Source organism: Platalea leucorodia (assembly GCF_965183815.1).
Source record: "Platalea leucorodia genome assembly, chromosome: 10".
Lineage (NCBI taxonomy): Eukaryota > Metazoa > Chordata > Aves > Pelecaniformes > Threskiornithidae > Platalea > Platalea leucorodia.
Window position 1 is genome coordinate 22,915,632 of NC_138832.1, and position 20,540 is coordinate 22,936,171.

Here is a 20,540-nt window from a genome sequence, read left to right on the forward strand (position 1 = left end):
ACAGGGTTGCTGTGGAAGGAAGAACGCTAAGGGGGGTAGGTGGGGGTGAAGATACTGGGGGCAACTTAGGGCAGGAATACAATTTAATTTTTAATTGGCTAGATCTGGAGCGGACAGTTGGCTGGAAATCTCTCTTTCTCTCCCTTTCATTAGAGGTCCTCCGTCAGACAGCTACTACGTGACAAGTTGCCTTGCTGCTGGGCCGAGAGTGCCTGATGCTGGCTATCATGGCTGATCCCGTAGCAGAAGAACACGTGTCCCAAGTTAGTGAACTCTGCTGCGAATGTGGCCAGTTCCACCTCTTGCTGGACAATCATCTCTACAACTTCCAGGATGAAGTGGACGATGAGCTCATCTGCCATATCTGCCTTCAGCCTCTGCTCCAACCTATGGACACCCCCTGTGGACATACGTACTGTTTCAAGTGCCTTGAAAACTTCATGCAGGAGTATAACTTTTGTCCTATGGATCGGAAAAAGCTCTCTTTCCAGCAGTGCCACAAGTCCAGCCTTCTAGTACGAAACCTGTTGGATAAGCTGATTGTCTTCTGTCCTTTCAAGGCGGAGTGTCAGCAGACAATGCAGCGGTGTGAACTAGAAGCTCATCTGCAGAACAGGTGCATTCCCATTTACGTTGTGTTATTGCTCCTTGTATAATACCATCCGTCTGTTGTGCTTCTGACCAGAAAGATCCATTCTCAGAACAGTTCTTAAACTGGGGCAAGACGGGACACCAAAGATGACAGAGGGTGAGGCCAGAAAGGTGGGTGGGTGAAGACAGTGTAATTGCACGTGTGTGTGTTAGGGAGGCCAGCTCACAGGTGTACAGAGGCGAAGGCTGAGGTGCTTGTCTGCTTGCCTGCCAGTTGTTCGCAGACACAAAGCCTATCAAATGTATATAAATTTGTTTGTCCTGATCTGGGGCACCTGACTCTGAAAATTATTATAAACATGCTTATTCTTGTTTCACTTGCGCAGAGAAGAAAGACAGGCATAAAGTCAACACTCTGGAAGCAAGGGATCGTGCAGTGTTGCCAGTTTAATTGGTCCAATTAAGATGTGCAATACATAAGTCTTTGATCCAAATAATGTAAGTCCCTCCAAGCTGCACATTATGCAGTTGCTGAATCACCTACTTATAATTCCATTATCTTCTCTCTTTCTTCTGCTGAGAAAACGAAGCAAATGAAAAATACTTTTTTTTCCTCTTCACCCCCTTGTGCAGAGGAAGGGAGACATTTTTTTTTTTTCTTGCGCTTGTCAGCAGAGAGATGTTTTGGTGCTTCCACTGCTGGTTGAGCTGGTGGCAGGCAGAATATTGTAGCTTTAAAAGAAGCGCAGGTGACAAAGAGCTCGTGCTGTGGTGCTTGAAGAACACTTGTTCCTACCTAGTTAATGATTGCAGGAAAGGGAGCTAAGTACAAGCCCTGCTGCAGGCGGAAGCAGGCCTTCGTTGGCAGCGTGTGTTTTGTCAGTGGGCAATGAGAAATGCAACAGGCTTGCTTCCCTTCAGCTATGTTGTACCTTTCTGTGGCAATGACCTATTTTAAAAATAGGTCAACCAGTATGCAGGGAACAGTTAGGGTTAGGATACCTTTGCAGTTTCAGCCTAGGACGTATCCTTCAGGTTCTTGCTCGTCTTTGGTATCCACGAGCGGAGAGCTTGCGTTAGAGGCAGAGGAAGTGATGGAAGATGCTCGTGTGCCCCTTTCTCTCCATCTGTGAAAGCTTATAACCTCCTTTTTCTTGAACTAACTCTTCGTACTGCTTTCTTGTTATCAGGCAGGGCTGAATGCTTAGACTACAGGGACAGAGCTGCCCTGCTGTGCAGCTGGGGCCATGGCCCATAGCAGGGCTGGGCCTTCCTCTCCACTCTGCAAATCTACCCTGGTATCAGTAAACTTCTGTCACTTGTTAATCCCTCTGGCACAGGAGTTAAACACAGAAGAGGGAGGCACCCTTAAATGTTTATGTTAGAGACCTGTCTGGAAACTGTATCATTCTCTTATCCATTTGATAGTTCTTTGTATCTTCCTTGGGGAGGGTGTGTTCTAAAAATCCAGGCTATTTCACCTGGGCTGTGAGCATAGTTAGACTGAAAAATTAAGGAGAAAAACAAAACAAAAAAAAAAAAAAAAGAGAAAAAAATTACACTGGGATTTGGGTGTTCCTGTTGTTTATTTTTAAGTGAGATTAACTGATAGGAGGAGACTTAAGGAAATAAGCATCTAGAAACTTGTTCTCTTGGGGGATTTCTCTGCCCTTTGCAAAATGGATTTGTTTCTTGACATCTTAAGAGGGACATGTGCACAAGTGGATCAATCAGCTTCTGTCTTTAAGTTTCAGGGTCATCTTACTGCCCGAAGAATAAATGACTAGGAATAAACCAGAGGAAGTAATACTGGGATGAGACTTGTTTAGCCAGAATGTAAATAGTCGAGTTTAATTTGAAAAGTGACTCTGGTAAACACCCAATACTACTCATGTCTCTGAAAGTGATGCTTTTGCATTCATCACCCTCCTCACCTGCCACCTTTTTTATAAGTACTCTTGATAAAAGAGCTTGTTTTTCCTCGCTCATGTTTGCTGAGAGAGGCTGGCTGTGGTGAAGCTGCATACAGAGCGCATTTTGTTGAATGTAGACTTGCTTTTGAATCTCTGTGTGGGGAGCAGTCAGTGGGATTATAAACTCCTCTAAATTGCTCCCATTCAAGTAGAGCCATCACCTGCCTGGACTGGAGGTGGAGGGCCGTCGGAGGGTCAGGTCTCATTCAGTAAAAAAAATAAGCAAGCCTCGCTTGCTGCTCTTGCATGTTACTGGCGTGTTAAAAACAAAGCCTAATTCAAGGCTGAGCTTGAAACTTGAGCCACTTCCTTTGCATAAAGATACAGTTCATAGTCATCACTAAAAGGGCAGAGCTAACTATTTGCTTATATTTTGAGAGGTATCATTTTCTTCACCAAGTGTTTGCCAGGTAAATATTTAGCAAGGGAGACTCCCGTTCCTATTACGTCCTCCTTCTTTAAATAATTTGCTTAATAATTTTGAAAGTAATAAAACAACAAGCCTGCTCTTAAGCTGATACTAGTACAAGTAGAAGCTGAAGGCCAAATGAGAACAAATTTTAGCATCTGTGACACAACCTTTACAGCTGATGGGATCTTGAATGTGTTTCTTCACATACCTTTGTCAGTCAGAGCTTGCATGTGCTAGGTTAACCACGCAGGCAGAGACTAGCCACTTACAGTGACTGACAATCTCTCTCTAGGTGTCCTGGTTTCAAGAAATACAAATCTGAACTGCAGCGGAAAAAGAATCCCATTTCCAAAGGGAAGGAAGATCCTCCTACCAAAGTGGAGACAAACATGCCCAAGGATCCAGAGGTACCAAGTGGAGGATCGTCACTCGTGGCAGAAAGCTCTGCAGCTGCTGTGGTATCGCTAGGGACTGCAGAGCCTGGACTAGTTAATCCAGCTTTTGAGGAGACTGAAGAAGGTGAGAGTTTGATACAGAAATGTAATTACTTTTTATAATGTGAAAATGAGGTAATTATCTCGGACAATTCAATTTTTAAAGCGTCCCCAACATCCTTAGATATCCTCAATGCTATTCAGCCATTAGTAGCCATCAGAGTAATCTCGTTCCTCAGCTTGTCCTTGAGCAGAAGGGAGATGCATTCATGTGCATCAGGTGTGGCAGGATCTGCTCACAAGCACAAAACTGTCTGTGCAAAACGATTTGGTGAATCTGTTAGACTGCAGTGAGTATTTGCAGTATTCTTTGCAGAAACAAAGGCAGTCCCTGTCAATGGGAACATGCAGCACTTAAAGCACTTGCAGAAGCCAAATAATTGGCAATTAGGAAATGTTCCAAGTTCTTCTTAATCTTGTTAAGAAAGTTAAATATACAGTCAGTTTCCTGGAGTGGTCACTGCTTCTCTAATGGTGTGCAGCAAGTATGTTTTCATAGCATAACTTAATTTTTGGATTAATAGTCAGTTATGAAACCCTTGCAGATAAAAGTAACCATCTCCCCTTCAGTATAGAACCGCTTGTCTCAACCCCTGTTAGAAGGCAGCAGCGTGGAAATCTCCGTGCCTTGTTTCAAACTTAGTTTCCAAGTGTGCAGGCGCTGGAGCTGGCAACTGCTGTGCCTGTGCCAGAGTTAACACGCAGGTCAGTTTACTTCTCTGTTGGCTTTTTTCCCCGAAGTGCACTTGGGGCAGGTTTTGCATCTCTTGTGTGACGACTGCAGTTCACCCTGACAGGCAGTGCGCTCGGCTTCATTAGAGTGTTGGGCCTGCCTCAGTGTTGCAGTGCTGGTAAATTTAATACGACCCGCTAACAACAACTTTCATCTTCAAAGTGTTTGAGAAGCATTGCTTAGTCTTCAGTGTGCTGTGAAATAAGTAAACATTACTCCTGTTTTACAGGGGGGATGGGAAAAGAGGAGGAAGGGAGACTAGGGGAGGGAGGTTGCCGTGAGCTGCCTGTGCTAAAGTCACTGCAACGGCAGACCAGTTAATTACAGCTCAGTAGTCCCCTTTTCTAATGGGCATCGTGGAAATTGGCATTTCTTGTGTGTGCGCTTCTAGTAGGCCAGCTGTCACAGTAGAAAAATAAATCTCTGAGTAGTAAGTGAAACATACTGAATGCCCTTTAATAAAACTCAAGAAATAATAATGAAAGAGTTTAAATTTGCCATAGGGTAGGAGAAGATGGGAAACATTCTGGAGAAACTGTAAAGAAGCAGGGGCTTTTTCAGCTTTTAATCTGACCTATTCTTTCCTCTCCTGACAGCTGCTTTCCCTCCACACGCTACTTTGAACACAACCTGCCGGTGTTACAAATCTTGTGGTGCGATGTGAAGGAAAATTCTATTAACGTGTTGGTTTTTTTCTCTTCAATTTCCACAATCAGACCTTCCTCAAAGAACTAGCCTTGTGGCTGAAACGACCACAATTGAAATTCACCGAGAAGACCCAGAGGAAGAGCTGGGGATGAGGATAGTTGGGGGTAAAGACACTCCACTAGGAAACATTGTTGTTCAGGAAGTCTTGCGGGATTCTGTCATTGCTGCAGATGGAAGAATAGCACCGGGGGACCATATTCTTGAGGTACGTAAAACCCCACTGGTAGTCCCATTGCTTTTCTTGACTTGAGATGAGGGCTGGGGGAGGAGAGTTGCCTAGAAAACTGGGAAATCTCTACAGCTGAGGGTTTAAAAGTACTGATCAGACTTGAGTGTCAGTAGCATTGTGTATCTGCTGGGGCTGAGAAGCAGACTTTTGAGGTTCCTTCCAGTCATACTCATGTTTACCTTCCATATTTGATGGCTTTTTGAAATTTAGACCCTTTTGGATAAAGTAAAAAGATTTTTATCAGATAAATTTCACCCAGTAGCACCATTTCTCTCCAAAGGACTGTGCTCTAGTTAGGAAGTCTTATAATTGCTTGCTCTGCTATGTTGCTTAAGCTGCATATTCTCAATGGGCAGGTCCAAATTTTAAGACCTTACGACTTGAAGTAAGCATCAGATATGTAACGTGAGTAATTAAGAGCACCAACCTCATACCGTGCTGACCCACGGCCAGATTTAGTTTCCAGATTAATCAAGCTGCATGGCAGTGGGCTGATCAAGACGACAGAAGCTTGTATGCAGCCGTTAAGCCTACATGCAGCGAGAACTGTTAGCACCTCCCGGCTATGGCTGCCGAATCATTTGACAAGCCATAAAGGCCTGATTATCCTGTTGGACTGTGGACTTCAGCACAGACTGGTAGCCCCACGTGCAAAAGCGGCCGATACGATCTCCGAGTTGGTTTCTCAGGTAGACCAACAGAGTAACTTCTATTTTATCCAGTTCAGTTGTACCTGTCTCAGTCTGGGCTGTAAATAGGGCAGGTCCCCACACTTAGTAGCCCTATTAACATCCTAAAAGAAGACTGCAATATTTTGCAGTTTCAGATTTGTTAGTTATGTGAGTTGTCCTGTCTTGTCCCCGTCCGCAGCTATTCGCCATCAATTATGGTCTAATTTCATCTGCTTTCTTCTGCATTCTTTTTTAGAAAACTCTGCTCTCTAATGTGCATCATAAGCAGCTGCTTCAGTCACAGCAGTGCACAGGGAGTTGTACATCCTGTCTCCAATTTTGTGATGTTCCACATTGTGGACAGTGCCTAAATTATGTAGGTTCTGATTAGTGACTCTGGTTTGTTTGTCTTTCTAGGTGAATGGCGTCAACATCAGCAGTGTGACTCACTGCCAGGCTGTCTCCTTCCTGCGCCACCCAGGTCCTGTTCTCCACCTCATGGTCCTGCAGGAGAAGGGTTTTTCCAATAAGACTGCACAGCAGGATTCCACTTCTGCTACAAATCGGGAAGTGATCCACGTTACCTTGATAAAGAGAGACCGATCCGAACCCTTGGGAATCAAACTGATCAGGAAGACGGATGAGGCAGGGATTTTTATTCTAGATCTGTTAGAGGGAGGTTTGGCAGCCAAAAATGGAAAGCTGAGTCGGAATGACAGAGTCCTGTCAATAAATGGCCAGGATTTGAGGCAAGGAACACCTGAGGCTGCTGCGCAGATAATCCAGGTAATTTATGACATGGTGAGGTTGTATGGCTAATGACTCCGCAGCTGTCTGCGTTGATGGCAGGGCTCCTGTTCTGACCCAAGGGCTAACAGAACACACCAGAGCAAACTGCATTCCCTGAAATATCTCTTTGGGAAAGTGACTTCCCTGCGGATGTGTGGGAAGCACCGCTTCCAAATGAAGATAAACATGAAGAGTGGGAATCCATTGTGAGTCACCTCTGACAAGTCTGAAGCGAGGCATTTGCTCATGGCACTTTAGTTCAGCTAAGGCAATTGGAGCTGCTCTGTGGTGCGGTGTTTGGAGCCTTTCTTGCAGAGCGAATATTCGTATGTACTGTGTAGATGCAGGCAGCAGAGACAAGGAGAGATTAGGACAGCCTCTCGTGCTTCAAACAGTCAAACTGAAGGTGGTTGGTGGGAGATGTGAGAGGCTGGCAGCACAGAACAGAACCCTTTTGACTGATTTGAAGCCCTCTCTCCCCATTTTACCTGTATTGGGGAAGGGAGTCTATGAAACAACATCAGGCACCTCAGGCTAAAAACATTCTAGAATACGAAATGGGTAGAAGAGAGGTGGTCTTTCCCTGCGCAACAGGAATGTGCTCCTGTTGCAGCATGCCAGATGTTTTGGTGAAAGGAGTGGGCAAGGAATTTTGGTTAAGGATTAAGGATTTCTACGTGTGCAGCAGATATCATGTAGATCAGTTTAAATTCTTTACCTCCCTAGGCGATGACCTCCAGTTTCTGTTTTTGTCTAAAGATCCTGACACAATACACCTCATCACATACTGTTTATATCCCGGAAAGGATCTGAGGTCAGCAGTGAGGGAGAGCCAGCTCTCTCCCTGGTAATCAGCAGAGGAGTACAGCGGCATGGGAGAAAAGAAGAGAAAGAGCAGAGTTCCAGTACTGAGATCCCTTTTTATGTTATATACGTGATTCCATTCTATCGCCTCTTAGAATTTCGTTTGCATCCCATTAAGTGCCGCTGCATTTCTGTTGTAATGTGCAAGCATAACTCCATATGAGGAACTCTTTCTTGATCCCACTGAAATCAGTAACCAAAGTCTCCGAACCAGCTTCAGTAGGTTTGGGGATTAAATTCCTTTTGAAGTGACATTTGTGTAAAACTGTGGTGGTTTTCCAAACATTATCTGTTCTTCTGAGGGCTAATTCAAATTCTTAGTTAAATGTAATTTTAATTTTGACTGCAAACCATTTGCAGAAAAGAGTCCTTGTACGTGTATTGTAAAGTACCATTTACAGATACATATCTATATATGCACAGCTATGCATACTGTACATATTCTGGTACTCCTGGTTGAAGGGGAGGGCAAATCCCCATCTTAGGATGCAATGTTTACAATATATTTCATGAAGAAATAGATGTGTGCCAACTTGTCTGGAAAAAAATTGCTTTATCTGAAGTAACTTTGGAGGCAAGAGGCTTTTAAATTCTGTTTCAAAACCCAAAACTCTCCTGTACTAGTTTAAAAAGAAAAAAAGTTTAAAAAGAAAAAAAAAAAACGAACCCAAACCAGTTGGTGCAGTCCCTCTTCCAAGGCCAGGGAATTCACTGCCGCCAGGGTGCTGTGGCAGCAGGGAAAGAGGGTCCCACGTCAAGAAGCGAGAGCGGCAACCGTACTTCTCTCCTCCATTGCAGGAAATGCCCCAAGTAAACACATACACCTCACCCCAGCGGAGTCCTTCGCAATAAGGTTTTGTCAAATTATCTGAAAGAACAAACCAAATTAGAAAAGCAGTAACAATAGTGAATACTTGCCCTGTAGTTCTGCCAAGACCAGACACACAGCTGGTTAAGTGTTTAATTAGCAGCAGTCTTCGACAAAAGGTCATGTCTTCAGGTACTCTGGGAAAAAAAGGGGTGGGAGATGTTGAACAATAGATGTGGTACATAAGCTGGGAGGGAAGGAGCTTTAACAAGTTTCTTTACAATAAAAGGAAAAAGCATCCAGTACTCCTATCACGGTCATCCATCGTGTGGACCACTCAGCGTTCTAGCTCTGTTCGTTTTGTATCACAACACAATATGCTATTTTGGTTATTTGTGCTGAAGTGGAAGAATTAATCATCCCTTTCCATTTTCTCTTGTTTGGCATTTGTAGGGGAGGGAGGCATGAGCGAAGCCTGCCTCTACTCCTGTTCCTTCTGACTAACGTTTGCTAATTCCTTTCTTCTTCTCGCCATAGGATTCTGTGGCCCTTCACAAAAAACATTGCGTCACGTTGCATAGCCCTGTTTCAGACCCTTTGTAGAAACCGGTGCCAACCCTTCTCTCTCCCCAAGAAAATGACAGGGGCCGTCCCTAATTTCTAATTTATTTTTCTTTCTATTTTCAATAAAATAAATACACTCTTTCTGTTTCTCCTGGCAGACCACTGAATCAAGAGTGAACTTTGTCGTCTTGAGGCAGCCAGGCGTACAGCTGTCGGACCCGGTAGAAGACGGCAGCACATCAAATAACAGCAGCAGCAGCAGCAGCAATGGAGGAAGCCCAGTGCACCATCGGAGACGACTAGACCAGAATCACTATAGACGAAAATCTAACTACCAGAAGGTAAGTTTTGTAAATAATGGCAAAAGCACGGGTTTTTCGTGGTCTAGCAGGTCCGTTATGTTTGCTCTGTGACGGCGATTTATCATATAAGACTGATCAGTAGCTCCATTTCTTCTTGAGCTATTGAAAAGCAGCAGGTTTGTGGCTTTTGGTACTGGAGAACCGTACGTTTGTCGTCTGCTGGGAAACACAGGTTTTAGGGAAAAACGTGTCAAAATTTCTTCGAATGTCTCTAATGTTGATGCGGAACCAGTGTTTAATCCTTTCTTGTCTGGAAAGGACAATGGGAAATTTACCATCTGTGAGATGCTTGGGACTTGCTTCTTGACATCCATCAAGCACAACACGTTCAGGGTATTGCATGATGACACTAAGTTATGCTTCTGGTTTGGAGCTAGAGGGCTTTATGGCACAGAAGTAGAAACTACACAAATTACACTGTAGTGTTCCTGTGATCTCAGTGTTGCGTCTGCCATCCATGTGCATATTATAAGAAACAGCATGAGCAAGAGGAGACTCGCCAGTCTGTTGCACCAAGAGGGATTTGCTCTATGTTTAGAACTTCCATTTGGGTGCGAAAAGTTGCTACAACTGCTTAGGCTTCTGTGTTTAAATGTCTCTGGATTTTAGTAAGTAGCTGTGACAAATGGCTGGAGTGTGGTTCCTTGATTTAAATCCTAGAATAGAATTTGCATATTGTTTCTACAGCATATACTATAATGTGTGCTTTCACTGCAACCTAAACATTTAGTAGTAGTCAGAGAGAGGTTGATTGCTTGATATGCATGACCTCGAAATGAGTAGCTTGTTCCTCAGTGCAGAATTGTTCTCCTCAGAGTGAGCATCTCCCTACAGCAAACGAACATGAGATCATTAGGAGAGCAGCGCCTCGGTTGTGGTGGTACCACGTTGGAAATACAGGGGAGTGTTTCTACCCAGAGCAAGTACACGAGAAGCTGACTTTGCCATCCAGCAACGTTGCTGAAATGTTCTGGATTAAAGATACAAGATGTCCTGTTATTTTCTTCCAGATCTGGGCTTCTCATGTTAATTGCATTAATGAAGCTGCATTTTGTACTGTCATTCCTTTGTAGGATTTACCTCAGGGATATGCAAGTCATGAAAAGACAGTTGCAATAAAAAAGGAACCAAAGGAATCTTTAGGAATAACAATTGGAGGCGGAAGGGATAACAAAAACAAGCTCCCTATCTATGTCACAAGTGTGCAGCCCATCGGATGCCTCTTCAGGGATGGCAGAATCAAGCGAGGTAAGGAAGCTCTCAGACCCTTTATCCTTTAGGAACTGGTTTTGGGGGTTTGTTTGGTTTGTTTGGTTTTGGTTTTGTTTTTTTTTTTTCTTCAGTGAAAGTTGGACTCGCACACTGAAGTGAGGCTGGAAACAGGGTTCCACATGAGACCTTGAGGCAGAAATGGGCTTCATAGCAAAAGGCCTGGAATAATCCTCTCTTATTTAATCAACAGGAGATGTACTTTTGAGCATAAATGGCATTGATTTGACTCATCTGAACTACTATGAAGCTGTCTCAGCACTGAAATCTAATGCAGCTTCCCACTCAGTCGTACTGAAAGCCTTGGAAATCCTTTCACTGAACTCGACAGAGCCATCTCTGGACATCAAGGAGCAAGGATTCAGCTGGTCTCCCCTCTGGATCACATGGCTCGGATTGCCTAGGTACGTTTGTTCAATCACAGAGCTGACTTTCACTAAAACACTAGAAATTAATTGCTTTGTTGGTTGACTTGGAAGCATTACTGGTATTTTCGTTTAGCTCTAAGGCAGTGGAAAGCTTTATTTGTCAATGAGATCACGCTATAATGAATGCATAAGAAATTTCCCCTGCTTTTTATGGTGTGACCCATCATTCCCCTGCTTCTGTTGGACAGTAACCATATTTCAGAAGTTCCTGAAAACCCTTTTTTTCCTAACAGAACTGACACAGAAAATGATAAGTATAGATTCTGGCATTTGAGGCACTGAGCTGACATATAGTCAACGCAGATTACAGTCTCTGCTAAAATATTAACCGAAATCTCTTTGTAGCTCTTTCTGGATCACATAACAGAAGCCAACAGATATCTGTGCTGTTTTATAGTTTCTGATCTGATCTCAGTTAGGGGCAGGCATTCTTTCAGTCCGATTCTTTTTAGCTGTTGTAATTGTGTCATCTTTAGCACGAAGCAGAAATGATTCTGAACAGTTGAGTTTACCTGCTGCAAAGCTTTGGACTGTAGACTTAGCACACATTTTAGCAGCAACGTGGTAAGTTCCAGGTGACAGGGTTGGGCTTTGAAAGCTTGAATTTCTCTCTCTTTCCTGGAGAGGTGAACCTCTGGTTTGCTCACTTTTGCAGTTTCATCAAAATACATTCAGCTTTGAAAGGCAGAGTCTGTTGTCATTCCAGCTGACTGGAGGAGGATTGTGCAGGAGATGCACGTGGAACAGTAAAGCCAAACCTTTCTGTGGGAAGCTCGGATTATTTACAACCTTATTTCTTGAGGCACCTGAAAGAAGAAATACTAACAAAGCCTCTGTTACGTTACTCTTGTGTTACTTAGCAGCGTGTAAATGTTAAACAAACAGCCCAAGGAAGGTAGCTTTTGTGTCTCAAGTGACCGTAACTTGGCTTGCACTCAGCACCGTCCTACCAGTTTCCTCTGCCCTCCCAGGGAATCAGCCTGTCTGCTCTGTGCAGGCCTGGTATGAACTAGCCTGAGCGGCACCTGCATAGCCCAAACCTGACTACAAACCCTCAGATGCGGGCTGGTGTTTGTTCCTCATGGCTGCTCCTGCAGTGAAGGACAGCAAGGCAAAACCTGGCTCAACTTTCTCCCTTCTTCCTTTTCCAATTTATTTGGATGGCTGGTGGCTTGCAGCTTCACCACGCTTTCTGCTACAAGGACTGGAGCCTGCTCGTTGCTCACTGGTCACCTGCCTTCTTTTCAAGAGTATGCTGACATTACCTGCCATTTAATACATTGCTTGAAATTCTTTCGCGGCTGGTATTAATGTTGCCCCCCCTTCGTTTGACTGTTACCGTACCTTGCTACTGAAGCAAGGAACAACCTTTCTGCTCCTCAGTCTCCCTTTCTTACTCCAACCTGAATTCGGGCATCTGAACTTATCTGCTGTTCTTCTGTGGGTGTGAGGGCGGTTAGGAGGCACAAAGCAAGGTTATGTCATTTCAGGATCTGACAAAAGCTTTCTTCTTGTTTCTAGTAGTAAAAATGGCTGCAATTCTTGTGCTTCCTCACTCGTTTTCCTATCTGCTCCTAGTAAGACCTGGTAGCAACTAGCTGGTTGTCCACAGAATGAATGATTTCCCTAAAGCCACTAAGAATCTGCCTTTTTCAGCTAAGCAAGGTATTTATATTTGACGTTGTAGCTGGCACAATCAGATTATTTTTAATTATTGCTTGAGAATCCGTAAACTGAAATGGCACCCTTTTTTGTCACCTGGAAATGTTCAGGGTGCCTCTAGCGCTAGCATTTTAGTTTGGCTCAGGAACGTGCTGTTGAAGCGAGAATCCCAGTTGTCCTCACTTGCTGTTTTGAGTTCACGTCGCAGAGAAGTCTTGACCCGCACAAACTGGGCTCCTTTTCAATGCGACTAAACCAGAAGTGCTGCAGAGGAACGCCCGTTACACTCTGGCACAAACAGACCCTGCGTGTACCACACTAACACTAGATTGTAGAAAATCCCCTGAAATGTACCAAAAAGAGACCTTGTGTCCTCAGCACCAGTTGTTTCACTCCGATCTGTTCCTTTTGGGCTGCCCTGCTAAAGCAGACATAGCCTCAGTATGCTAAAACATTTTGCAGTACGGTGTGAAAGTTTAAAGCTCACTGCTGATGGCATGTGCGATTTTGGTTTTCTTCAGCATTTTTTTCCCCAGTTACTACTCCAATCCAGCAGAAATATCCTTTTCTCCTTAGAGGAGGAAACCCATGTATTTCTTTTTAGTTTGAAGCCGAACTTTACGGTGCAAGACTGGAGTCGAAGTTAGTGCTCAGGGCTAGGGAAGTGTATTCAGTCGTTGCAACACTTGAGCACACAGTGTTTAATTCTAGCCTTGATTCTTCTATCTGTGGTTTTCTGTTTATGTCGAGCGCTGTCTGTCGTCTCGGCACGCTGGGTGATGTGCTGTTTCTGAAAGCCCCCGTAGCCCATCCTGCAGAACTTGGGGTATGTGCCAGGCTACTGTGGCGGAAGGGGTTTAGGAGAGAGGTGACAGCCCTGGTCCTGTGCCTTTCTTGGGACCCTGGGTAAGAGGGAATAACATGAGCATCTTGGTCACATTCCTCCTAAAAGAAAAGCACTCTGTGCTCCTAAGGCTACTTTCACAGCACAGCATTTGGTGTGTAAGCTTGGAGCATCTTCCACCTCTGACTATGCCCAGTGGACTTCCAGTGAAGATACAAACATCCCCATAAGAGGGACAGTGTGGTAATATTTTTCCATCTAACCCCAGGCAACTAGTATTGGCTGTACTGATCCAGGTGGCTGGTGTCTTTCTTGGATTTTTTGTTTTGTAACACAACCGTGGATAGCTCTGCTGTCCTTGTAAACTTACTCTTTCTCCATTTTTTGCTTTGTTATTAATGGTGGCGGTGAGTGTTCCAAGTTGTATGCTACTACTTACTGCTACTGAATGTTTATCATCATCGCTGTAGATGTCACAGAAGACAGCGTAGGAACTTCACTTGATTTCTTCAGCGTAGTTTGTTAAATCAGTACCAGGTACTGATAGTATAAAATACCGTCTGAAAATGCTGGTTTGGAGGGGGGTGCGTGCGTCCTAATTCCTTGCACACTGAATCCTAAAGATACTAGAAATACCAAGTTTACAGATTATCTTTTCTCTGTAAAAGCTTTGACTCTTGAAAACAATACTCGTGCACAGCGTGGCTTATGGATAACCCTCAGGGGGTGGAGAAGCAGTTTTCCTCCTGCCTTCTTCCTCGGGGTTTATCTGAAGCCAGTCTCCACGAAGTCTGAGCTCTTTCTGCACCAACTGTTAGGCGCTCCCTGCTGCGGCCCCGCTGGAGCGGCACACTCCGCAAAATCTGAAAGGGATGCAGAACTGCAGACTCAGCAGGGTGTTTGTCAGAATAAAGCTTGCACCTTTACTGTCTGTAAAATCTAAAATTCTTTTCCCGCAGTCATTTGCCATTAGAGTAAATTAATGTTTCTCTTCCTAAAAACCCTTTTTCACATGGAAAACTGATTTCTAGCAACCAGCCTTTTCCAGCTCTTGGAGAACGTGTTTAATGTTTTTATTTATGTTCTGTGCTGACCTAGTGCTTGCCACTCTTGCTCTCTGGGCTGTTTATTGGCACTAGCTGCCACATACGTTTCTCATAGCTGTGTTTTTACACTTGTGTGGTACCAGTAGAAGAAAACCATGCAGGCATCAGTAAGCCAGAGCTGGGTCTTCCAGTATTTATGTGTGAAGAACTCATACAAAAGTAAATTACAGTTTGAAAGTAGATAATTGGATCTTTCTCCTAGTGAGAAGTTAACCGAGAAGGCTTTTGAAATCTGAAACTCATCTGCAAACTGCTCAAGCAAAGCCCTTGAGGCAAAAACGTTTATTAGGAGAAGTTTAGCTGCTGGAATACCTCAGTGGGGTGATCAGCGGCAGTTTCACACAGTGTAGCTCTGGCAGCGCCTCGGTGCCAGAACGTAACCTGACTGCGAGCCAGAGTACACGCGATGCTTGCCTGCGCTCCTGCCACACCTTTTCAGACGCCTCGCAAAGGCTTTCCGTGTCTTTGTGCTACAAACTCAAGGAGCAAGTGCTGTTAGCGCTTCTGTGCCACATCTCCAAGGCAGCCCTAGCACTGCAGCGTACCCCAGGCTTACTGAGAAGACGTACCTCAGTGGCTGGCACTCAAAAACAGCGGCCTGTGAGCTCTCTCCGAGGAGTCCAGTGTCTTACTGTACACAGCAAACCTGGGTGTAGGTCCTGGAGGAAAGACCTTTCATAGTCAGATTTGGTAGTTAGTAGAAGAAAGGCTGCTGTACCTCCTATGTTTGCTTTCCGTCAGTGATACGTAGCTGCTGAATGCCTTCATTGTACTAAGCGTGTAGTATACGGATGGAATTAGAAAAGGCTTGATTCTCATTAATCGCATGGGTGTAACTACTGTTCACGATTAATTTGTTTCTGTCACTAGTACTGTGCACGTTGATTAGTAGACTTCATTGAGTTACTCATGAATCTTTCGGGCCACAAACCCCTTTAGAGAACAGAGATTTTCTCTTAACTCTTAAACTAGCACTGACAATACCGAGAAAAGATTTCTAGAGGACTGACATCTTCAGATTTGAGAATTATCCCTGTAACACGCCCTGCAAAGAGCTTGCCTCAAGTCCTCAAAAAAAGAAAATAAATCTGAAAATAAAGCTGTTGCATAGCTGCGCTTTCCACAAGGGAAAACATAATTTTCTGGTTAGGCAGTTTTCCTTGAAACACACTCGTAAGCTTTCCCTGTTTTTGACCGTGCCTGTCTTCACAGCTACCTTCACTGCTGTCAAGATATTGTCCTTAGTAAAGGCAACCTGGAAAGCTGGGGCTTCAGCATTGTTGGAGGCTTTGAGGAGAGCAAAGGAAACCAGCCATTCTTCATCAAAACCATAGTGCCTGGGACTCCCGCCTTCCGCGACAGGAAACTGAAGTACGTATGAGCCGCCCTGCGGGTCGCCGGTGTTTGGTCAGGAACACTGTCGGTACTTAGGTCAGCACGCACCGTTTCACTGAGGGGCTGTCTTTCACCCTTTTAACCAGCTGAGCGAAAAGTTAATGACTTCTAGTTCTTAGACACTCATTTGTGCAGCTAATACTGTTACCACAGTTGTAACAAACTAAGTCCTGTATTAATGAGTGGTTTGGTTTCTCTATAAAGGTGCAACTGAAAGGAATTAACAGTTATGTTTTAAAAGGCTGTAAAGGTTTTAATTGAGTAATTAGATAAAAGTAGAAGGGAGATGTTTGAGATGAATCTTGGAGATTCCAGAGTGTAAAATCTGCTGGACTAGGAAAAGTATCCCAATGGAAGCAACAAAAGCCCTCCTGTGCAGGAAACTTCAAGCCAGCTTCGCTGAGCTGTTTGTTAGCAATTGTAGCGAGGGGAGTGGTGGATAGCGGAGCCGGAGGACCCCACAGAAGGTTCTTGCAGCGTTATCTCTGGGAACCACCAGAGCTGGCTTCTCGGCAAGCGTGCAGCAGGCTGCAAGCAGCAGAAGTGAGGCTGCTGTCTTGCAGGGGACGTAGCTGCAGTGTAGGGAGCTGGGCTTTGCTCCCCTGAAAACGGTGTGAAAGAACAGAGCTGGGCCAGAGCCTTGGTGGGGGGACTGGGGTCAGCTGGGTTCCTGCTGGAGCGCTAGGGCAGCAACGCGCTTTCCCCATTAGACACAAGGAAGGCAGCTGGCTGGCGTCAGCACCTCGCATCATGGCAGCTGAACGGTACAACCACGCAGAGGATCGCTCGGTGTGCCGTAGAGGGGGACAGATCAGGCAGGACTCCGAAACCTCTCCTGTACTGAGCTACAATGTGACGGCACGCTTCAGCGTCGTGAGCGCTTCACCTAGTGACTGCTAGTCAAGGAGCTGTAGGAGCGACCTTGACGTTGAGTGTGTTTATCAGCACAAATTTGTTTTCTGTAACTTTTCCCTCTGCTGCCTGGCCAGCTGGTCACGCTGCTGGTGACCTTCGCTGCTGTGTCACTCAGGTACTAGCAGTGTCCTCCTTCTCCCTTGTCCTCTTCGACTCGGAAGCAAGCCTCTGACAGCAACCGCTCCCTCTGCTTAGATCCATTCCTTGCCCCTAATCTTTCATCTAGCGAAAAAGTTGCTTCAACAAAGAGCTGATGATCTTGGCTCAGGGTGGGCTCGGTGACCTTGGGGGTCCTAGGGTGCACTGTTAACAATAACGAAGTCCTGACAAGCCTGTTTCCCATCTTCTGATTAGGTGTGGAGATGAAATAGTGGCTGTAAACGGAGTGCCAGCAATAGGAATGAGCAACTCGGAACTAATCCCAATGCTGAAGGAGCAAAGGAACAGAGTCACGCTTACTGTGGTGTCCTGGCCGGGAAGCCTCGTGTGAAAGCTCCAACAAAACACCCAACAGTTTCAGGTATCAGCTGGCCATCACACAAAGCTAAACACGTGACAGATGAACCAAGGGACTGCTGAACTCCTGCTACACGGTGTAGTGCCACGGAAGACTTTTAGCTTCCTTTTTGGAGAAAACATTTTACTGTGCTGAGGCTGTCAGCAAATCTGGTCGATGGCTTCGAAGTAATGGCTAATGCACACAGTCGTTGTAGCTTCCTGGGCTCATTAAAGCTCTTTAGAATTGGTGTTGCAGAGAAAGCTCTTTTTCCAGTGTTTCTCTACAAATTGCCTTTGAGGTGCTTTCCTCACTTTCAGAGCTCTGCTTTCCATTTAAAATTTTGAACAGGTTAAAGCAGGCATGACTGTCCGATTTCCCCGGCTAGTTAATACGCTGCTGCTACTGATCTCCGACTGCCATTCTTGGACATTGCGTCATTTCGTACGTGCTTTTAAAACCACTACCGAAACCGTAAGGATGTGGACCCAATTCAGCAGTTCCTGTAGCCCCCAGTCTTGATATTTTTTGGTTACTGAAACCTAATGAATGTGTTTATACATTAAAAACAGCTGAAGAGCTGCTAGGTTAGCAGCTGTGTTGATTTGTATGAAGGCCCTATCACCAGGTAGCTGTTGTGAATCCTGATTTAGGATCCTGCCACCTATGCCAATTCGTTACGAATGGGCGACTCAGACTGCTTAAAGAACCACTGTCAAAGGTATCGTCAGCAAAAGTGGTTTCATTGAATTATGATGTTGTAAAAGTGTGACTTTAACAAAGTTCGATGGCAAGGTTTGCTCTTACTGCACAAAGGATGCCACAACGATTCAAAACTACCACGATGCAAATCAAAGTTACCATAATACAAGGTTCCGCGCAATGTCGGTCGCTTACCAAAGATCTGCAGTTGGCGAGAGGCGTCTCCGCCTCGAGGAGCAACCTTGAGCGGTGTCCCAGCTCAAGGGGACGTCACCGCCACGCAGCAGCTGCTCCACAGGGAGCGCTCCCAGAAGGCTCGCTTAGGCTGTCAGATTTATGGAATAAAGTGGTTGGCTCGTAGTCAAATTACATGCGATGGAAAAGGCACGCGTGAGACTCCTGGTACACACCTTTCTTTGTTCCTTGATAAATGAGCGGTGGAAAAGCCACCCGCTGTTCATGTGTTCATCGCGTGATCGGTGTTCCAAGCTCCTGTGCATCGGTGCTCGCTGTGGCACTGCTCCTTTGTGGGCTTTCGCAGAACAGGCTGGAACGGGAAAAGTTCTTGGCCTGGTTACGGCTTAGGCCTTTACCTCCTTCGGAGCCTGCACCAAACCGCCCCTACGTTGGTTAAGGAGGCGAGTGCCTGTCATAGTAGCCAGAGATAAAGAATTTGTGTGATTTTCGTCCCCTCCCTCAGCTTGGTTCCCCTGGGTTTATGCCTTGATAAAATGACCAGCTTTTCCCACAGAAGGCAGATGATTAAGTAAAACCAGGCTTGTTACAAGAAGCCTCTATCCCAGGCCGCTGCCTTATTTTTATCGGTTTCCCCGTGACCAGCTGCAGCGTGAAGGCAGGGGGAGGATGCCTGTACTGTCGGGCAGGCGAGACGAGCTCCTGCAGTTCTGTTCCCGTCCCTCTCGCCGCTGGAGCAAACTCTGGCCTCACTGGGTCAGGGTGAGCGCAGAGGGTCGCTGCCTGCCTCGGCCACCGTAGGCAGGCAGCTCCCTCCGGAAGGGCGGCGTGCCCGCTGCGGCGGCCGTTCAAACCCACCCTATGTTAAAATTTACAATAAAAGACTCGAAGCCAAGGCGGGGTGGTTCGACCTGTGACACCGTGCTAAATTCCCACCTGAAAACTCCACGTGAAGCAATTCCCTCCTTTTTCAGAAGGCTGTCAAGCAGCAGCAGCAATGACAGCTCTTTCAAACCAGGCTGCATCGAGAGAGATCTTCCCTCTTCCGCTGCTTCTGCCGTACCTGTTACGGGGCCAGCTCAGATTACAAGGATCAAAGCAGCTTCTCTCCCCTATAAAAATGCTACCTAGAACGAATCTCTAATTGTAGCAAACTGAGTGCAGGTAAGTGCCCATCTTTGTCTTTAGCAGTGCTTTTCTGAGGGCTGGCTACTTCATCATTAGCTGCTACTGCAGAGTAGAATGTTCCTTGCTAGGTGACGTGGTGGTTTCCATCCAGAGGGACATCGTTTCCACCCAGAGGGACATCGCTGCCCCTGGCTGTTAGCGGAAGGCGGTATATATGATCGGAGTCCCTTATACAGCCACAGCTTAGGATCCAAGTGTCACAGAAGCTTCCTCGGCAGACGGCGTGGCCTCTTGGGTTGGCTGATGAACACCGCTGCGGACTTTGACAGCCGAAGCCGTGTGTGGCCAGCTGGGCTCTGGGGCCTTTTTTTTTTTTTCCTGTCGTTCCTCCTGAATGCTGAGAGCAAAATAATTCACAAGTCGGAAAGGTGCCTGCGGAAAACCAGTCACCCGGGAGCAGAAAAACCTGAAGCGGTTTTTGTCTCTTTCCAGTCAATGTGCAGAATCTCTGCCTGGTATGGAACAGTAAATATTTATGTAGCTAGAGGGCGATTCCTGCCGAGTAGTACCAAATATCGCTTGTATAAAGTGCAGTAGGAAAAAGCCTTGCAGCTGGTGGTCAGACGCTTTGAGCGAAGAGGATGCTGCAGAGGACAGCGTGATTTTTTTTGCTATTACTCCATCTCGTTTCAAGGTGCCTTCAACTTCACCAAAACGGCCTAGTAATTTAAGTATTGTTTCCAAGATCAGCTTGTTAATAGATGTTGAATTTGTTTTGATGCCTTCATAAATTATTGTAATAGTGCTGAAAAAAACATGTATTATAGGTGGTTTTTTTTTACCCTTTCTTTCCAGTTTATCAGCTAACACCCCCAGAATCGGTCACCTCAACAACAGCCACTTCTGGGGAGGCAGGAAAGAGCGTAATTGTCTCCTGCTGCTCCCAGGAGAGGAGCTGGGCTTCCCTGGGCTACGTTACGGCTGTGCCTGGGAAAACAACCTGAACAGAAGTAAATCCCCGCCGCTCTCCCCTCAGTGCGGGAGGCTGGCTGCAGCCCGCTAGTGCCGCGGGGGCTCAGAGCGGACTGGGCTGAAAAGCTCAGCCAGGAATAAATAAAGCTTTACTAAACGAGGCTTAACTCCCTGATGCGGCGCGCTGCACAGCTCAGCAACCGAGGGCAAGGCTGGGGCCGCCGCTGTTG

General features: G+C 45.7%; 1 protein-coding gene across 1 annotated transcript; it reads left to right on the forward strand.

Annotated features, from left to right (window-relative positions):
• Nucleotides 1-208: 208 nt before the first annotated feature.
• On the forward strand, nucleotides 209-17,425 carry LOC309595840 (ligand of Numb protein X 2-like). The gene is made up of 9 exons (XM_082323247.1): nucleotides 209-616; nucleotides 3,269-3,495; nucleotides 4,920-5,116; nucleotides 6,229-6,597; nucleotides 8,995-9,177; nucleotides 10,272-10,446; nucleotides 10,661-10,871; nucleotides 15,720-15,878; nucleotides 17,172-17,425. The coding sequence occupies exons 1-9, from the start codon at nucleotides 216-218 to the stop codon at nucleotides 17,305-17,307; spliced, it is 2,058 nt and encodes a 685-aa protein (XP_082179373.1). The 5' UTR covers nucleotides 209-215; the 3' UTR covers nucleotides 17,308-17,425.
• The last annotated feature ends 3,115 nt before the right edge of the window (nucleotides 17,426-20,540 follow it).